The sequence below is a fragment of the Mus musculus genome, chromosome 4, assembly GCF_000001635.26.
Source record: "Mus musculus strain C57BL/6J chromosome 4, GRCm38.p6 C57BL/6J".
Classification (NCBI taxonomy): Eukaryota; Metazoa; Chordata; class Mammalia; order Rodentia; family Muridae; genus Mus; species Mus musculus.
In genome coordinates, this window is record NC_000070.6 from 43,479,425 (window position 1) to 43,484,033 (window position 4,609).

A 4,609-nucleotide genomic window follows, 5' to 3' on the forward strand; every position below is an offset into this window, starting at 1 on the left:
CCTTCCGAGCTCCATCCTACAGGCCTCCAGCCCACACGGCGACCACTGGAGCTTATTCCTTGCTTCACTCCGTTTTTCACTCTTTTCCACCTCGCCAGAAGCAGGAAATCCAAGCTCCTTGGCACGACTGGCTTCTGTCAGGCCACCGGACTCATCTTGCTCCTTTCCTTTCTATCGCCTTTATCGCGGGGGTGGGGGGTAGGGGGGCAGCAACTCTATAGAAGCCTCCTCTCCTTTGCCTTGTGGTGCCCCCTGCTGGACTGTTTTCTACTCGGTACCTGTTGAGTCATTTTTATCTCTGAATTCCTCCACAGGACTCCATGTTTTCCTCATTTTAATAATCCCTAGCGTTATTGAACACTCTGTCTTAGTGATTTACATATGGTAATTAACTTAAACCACAAAACGAGATTTCTTTTTCTTTCTTCTTCTTCTTCTTCTTCTTCTTCTTCTTCTTTTTTTTTTTCTCGAGACAGGGTTTCTCTGTGTAGCCCTGGCTGTCCTGGAACTCTGTAGACCAGGCTGGCCTCGAACTCAGAAATCTGTCTGCTTCTACCTCCCGAGTGCTGGGATTAAAGGCGTGTGCCACCACGCCCTGCTCAAAAGGAGCTTTCTTATTTTTCTTTTTTTTTTTTTTTTTTTTTTTTTTCTTGTTAAAGAGCAAGGGTCTGGAGAGTTGGCTCAGTATTAAGAGCACTCGCTCTTGCAGAAGACTCTGCTTGGATCCCAGCACCCACAGAGTGGCTCACAACCAACTATAACTCCTGTTCCAGGAGAAGCAACTCCCTCTTCTGGCCTTTATGGGACTGCACATGCATACATGCAGGCAGGACACCCATAAACATAAAAATAAAGGTTAAATTGTTTAATAACTTTAGGGGCCTGTAAAGATGGCTCAGCAGTTAAGAGCACTGGGTTAATTCCTAGCATCCACATGGTGGTTCACAACCATCTGTAACTCTAGTCTCTTGGGACCCAACATCCTCTTCTGACCTCCCTGGATTCCAGGAACAAAAGTGGTGTACAGACAGACATGCAAAAAGCACACCATACACATGAATATTAATAAAAATAAGAAGACTTTTTAAAGGACTGAGAAGATAGCCCTGTGGGTAAAGTGCTCTGAGTGGGATCCCAGCACCCACATAAAGAGCAGGATACAATGGCAGGTATTTGTACCCCAGAATGGAGGACTCGGGGACCGGTGGATCTCTGGAGCTCTGTGGCCTGCCAGCCTAGACTACTCCAGTAGTGGTAGGACCCAGTAAGGGACCCTGCCTTTAAAACAAAAACAAAAACAAAAAGAAGCTGACTAAGTGGCTGGAGGCTTGGGGGAGGGTAAAGGCATTTGCAGACCCTTCTGAAAACCTGAGCTTAATACCCATACAGTAAAAGGAAAGAGCCAACTCCTGCCCCCTCCCCATCACCTTCCCCACAAACACCATTACTACTAATAACGTGATTTTTAAACATTTAAAATCCAAGAAGGTAGACAGTGCCTGACAAGGAATGTCCAGGGTTAGCCTCCAGGTTTCACATGTATGCACACACACGTGACATCTTACCCTTCCTCATAAGCACGTACACACACACACACACACACACACACACACACACACACACACTAATGAATGAGAAGAATATTTTCCCAATCACACAGACTCAGAAACTGAGGCCTGCTTACTAAGGACCACTCAGGCCGGCAATGAGTGGAAGGTGTAGACTTTGAACTCGGGCAATCTGGCTCCCACACCCACAGTGCTGATCTGTTGCTGACCTGCCTACAATTACTGCAGCTTTACAGTGCAGGAAGTGCAGGCTAGGAATAAAGCAGGCGGTGAGTGGCTGGCAAGGCCTGTTGGATAGAGGTTTTAAACATAAGTAGTGACAGCAAAGCTATGGCCAGGACTGGGGACAATTAAGAAGGTGGAATGGGGGCTGCAGGGATGGCTTAGCGGTTGAGCACTGACTGCTCTTCCAGAGGTCCTGAGTTCAAATCCCAGCAACTACATGGTGGCTCACAACCATCTGTAATGGGATCCGATGCCCTCTTCTGGTGTGTCTGAAGACAGCTACAGTGTACTCATGTAAATAAATGAAGAAGAAGAAGAAGAAGAAGAAGGAGAAGGAAAAGGAGAAGGAGAAAGAGAAGGAGAAAGAGAAGGAGAAGGAGAAGGAGAAGGAGAAGGAGAAGGAGAAGGAGAAGGAGAAGGAGAAGGAGAAGGAGGAGAAGGAGAAGAAGGAGAAAGAAGAAGCTGGAATGGACCACTATGGGCAGAACTCATGGGATGTGGGGGTATGGTTGTGTGTGGAAGCTGATGGAGGAGCTAGGCCAGATGGTAGGGGCACAGATACACAAGTAATGAATAGAGTAGTTGAGGACTGGTGAGTTTTCGACCCCAGTAGCAACGGGGTGGCTCTAAGCATGAGCATGAGTCCTGTGAATGTTCTAGAATCAGGAATAACACCTAGGTAGCAGGGCTCCAGTCCTTCATCCTCAGTATCTACCTCTTCAATCTTTCCCCAGCTAGGCGCCCCCAGAAATGCACGACACAATGCCAAAGCTCACCCCCACATATACATACACACCCTTTACAAGTCTGTTACAGGCCTGCAGCTTCTGGGTTAAAGACAAACTTTTTTTTTTTTTTTTTTTTTTGTGATGCTTTATTTGAAACCCAGGGGACGCCAGAGGCAACAGCATGAAGGCCATTCTCTGTCCCCAGCTTTCAGGTCAGAAACCAAACTTGGGACCCTAGGAGCCTTCCAGCTGTGGGCTCTCCCATGCATGATATCCACCCACATCCTCTCTGGCTTCTACCCACTTCTCCCTGCCCACTTCCTGTGTCTGAGGAGACAATGAGGTATCTGCGTAAGCTTAGAGAGGACATGGGGGAACCTGGCTAAACCCTAAATGGAGGGAAAGGTGTGAGCAACGAGTTTGGGGGCTTACAGGAGAACGTAGAAAAGGTAAGTGTGGAGATCTCTCTTTGCAACTCCTTCCTCAGGAAACCAGGAGGCTTCCGACTCTGAGATGTATGGACGCTGTCATGCAACTTAGGATGCTCCTGCCACTCAGCAAAGTCTCAATGCCCTGGAGGTGGTTAGAAACCAAACATGCCCTAGCCAGGACAGCAGGAGTCCCTGACCCAGTAGCTGAGCCATGGGTGCCCACAGTTCCAGGTCCTCCTCAGCTGGGTGCAGGCTGGCTGTTGGCATAGGCTTGATCTGGGAAGGAAGCCCGGCCTCTGCGGGTCTGGGCACACACGGAGGCATAAAGTTCCGGCTCAGGGCCTGGGGCCTGGGGCTTTGGCTCAGAGTCCAGCACCACCTCACAGTACTTGATGGGGTTTCCAGAGCTGGGGATCCGACCTTGAGCTGGTCGCAGCTGCAGGCTAGTGTAGCACATGGCCTCCTCCGCCCCCTGGAGATGCGAAGCTGTTAGTTGGTCTCTGCACCCTCGGGAATGGGCCCCATTTCCTTTCCTCCCCCTTTCTTCGGCCAGCTGACTCACCCTGGCAAGGCCTCCAGAGGATGGTGGGTCCTGCTCTTCTGACCTTGGTTCTTGAGACAGCCGACCTGGGACAAAGGCACAGCAATCTGATGAGCTCCTGATTGCCCCTGGTGTCTCCATTATCTCCATCTCCATCCCGTGTACTAGGAGTCGGCCCTTGTGCCCTCATCCTCCCTGACCGCATCACCTACCTGTCTGTAAATAGTGCAGGTTGCCATACAGGGGAACTTCTTCCGCGGACCTTCCGGAGCTGCAGCAGAGAGTTTGAGAGTGAATGGGGACTTTTTTTAGTTAAGAGAGAGGTACTCAGTTAACCCACCCCAGTTATCCTTCACTCACAGTGGTCCCTGTCCCTCCTGGTTCCTTCTCCGACCACGGGTCCACTGGGACAAGAGTGCAGCCAATGAGATGAGAAGCAGCACCGTCACAACTCCTAAGAGGGCCCACAGTCCCCACGCGTGGCTTATGGAGGGGATCCCTGTGGATGCAAGTGGATGGGGCTGTTACTACCCTCCACAAGCCCCTTCCCCAGCCGGGATCAGATAGAACATGGAACCACATAACCCCTCCCCCAGGAGTCCCTGCCCCGCCCAGCTTACCCCATGCGAGTTGATCGTCAGTGGTACAGTTGTAATCTCTGCTCATGACTGCTGCTGGTGTGAGAGTCAGGGGTCAGTCCTACTTATGGCCTGACAGCTTGTCACAGCCCCCACAACCCGAATGTCTCCTTAAACCTGGCCTCCACAGCTCAGCATCGCCAACACTGACAGTGTCAAAGTTGCTGGTTTCCGGAGAGGAAGGCAGAGAGGAGGGATGAGCAAAAGAACAAAGACCCCGCCCTGTGCCTGCACCTGCATCACCCAGAACTCTCTGAAATCATCAGCTCTCTGAAATCCCCGTGTCTCTGAGTCCCCTTGAGCAGGGAGTAGACCGCATGCAGCTGAGTCCACGGAGACTCTGAAGAGCACAGGTGGCACGAGACAGGAATGAAAGGACAGGAGCCCTTAGCCACGGAATTTCACCTTTTCTCTCTGGCTCACATTGCCATGAAGGAGGTTTATGCTCAATGATTGTAGCTTTAGAATTCACAGCTCC

At 50.6% G+C, this 4,609-nt stretch overlaps 1 protein-coding gene across 1 annotated transcript; it reads right to left on the reverse strand.

Annotated features, from left to right (window-relative positions):
* Positions 1–2,658: 2,658 nt before the first annotated feature.
* On the reverse strand, positions 2,659–4,285 carry Sit1 (suppression inducing transmembrane adaptor 1). The gene is made up of 5 exons (NM_019436.3): positions 4,114–4,285; positions 3,854–3,992; positions 3,706–3,764; positions 3,515–3,579; positions 2,659–3,424 (listed from the first exon to the last, which is right to left on the reverse strand). The coding sequence occupies exons 1-5, from the start codon at positions 4,157–4,159 to the stop codon at positions 3,191–3,193; spliced, it is 543 nt and encodes a 180-aa protein (NP_062309.2). The 5' UTR covers positions 4,160–4,285; the 3' UTR covers positions 2,659–3,190.
* Between the last annotated feature and the right edge of the window lie 324 nt (positions 4,286–4,609).

What these genes read in the sequence shown, in the direction of transcription:
- Sit1 (NM_019436.3), bottom strand. Translation starts at nt 4,159, where the DNA reads ATGAGCAGAGATTACAACTGTACCACTGACGATCAACTCGCATGGG. An exon ending in TGACGATCAACTCGCATGGG is followed by an intron (nt 3,993 to 4,113) that starts GTAAGCTGGGCG and finishes TTGCATCCACAG; the next exon opens with GGATCCCCTCCATAAGCCAC. An exon ending in CCTGCACTATTTACAGACAG is followed by an intron (nt 3,580 to 3,705) that starts GTAGGTGATGCG and finishes CCTTTGTCCCAG; the next exon opens with GTCGGCTGTCTCAAGAACCA.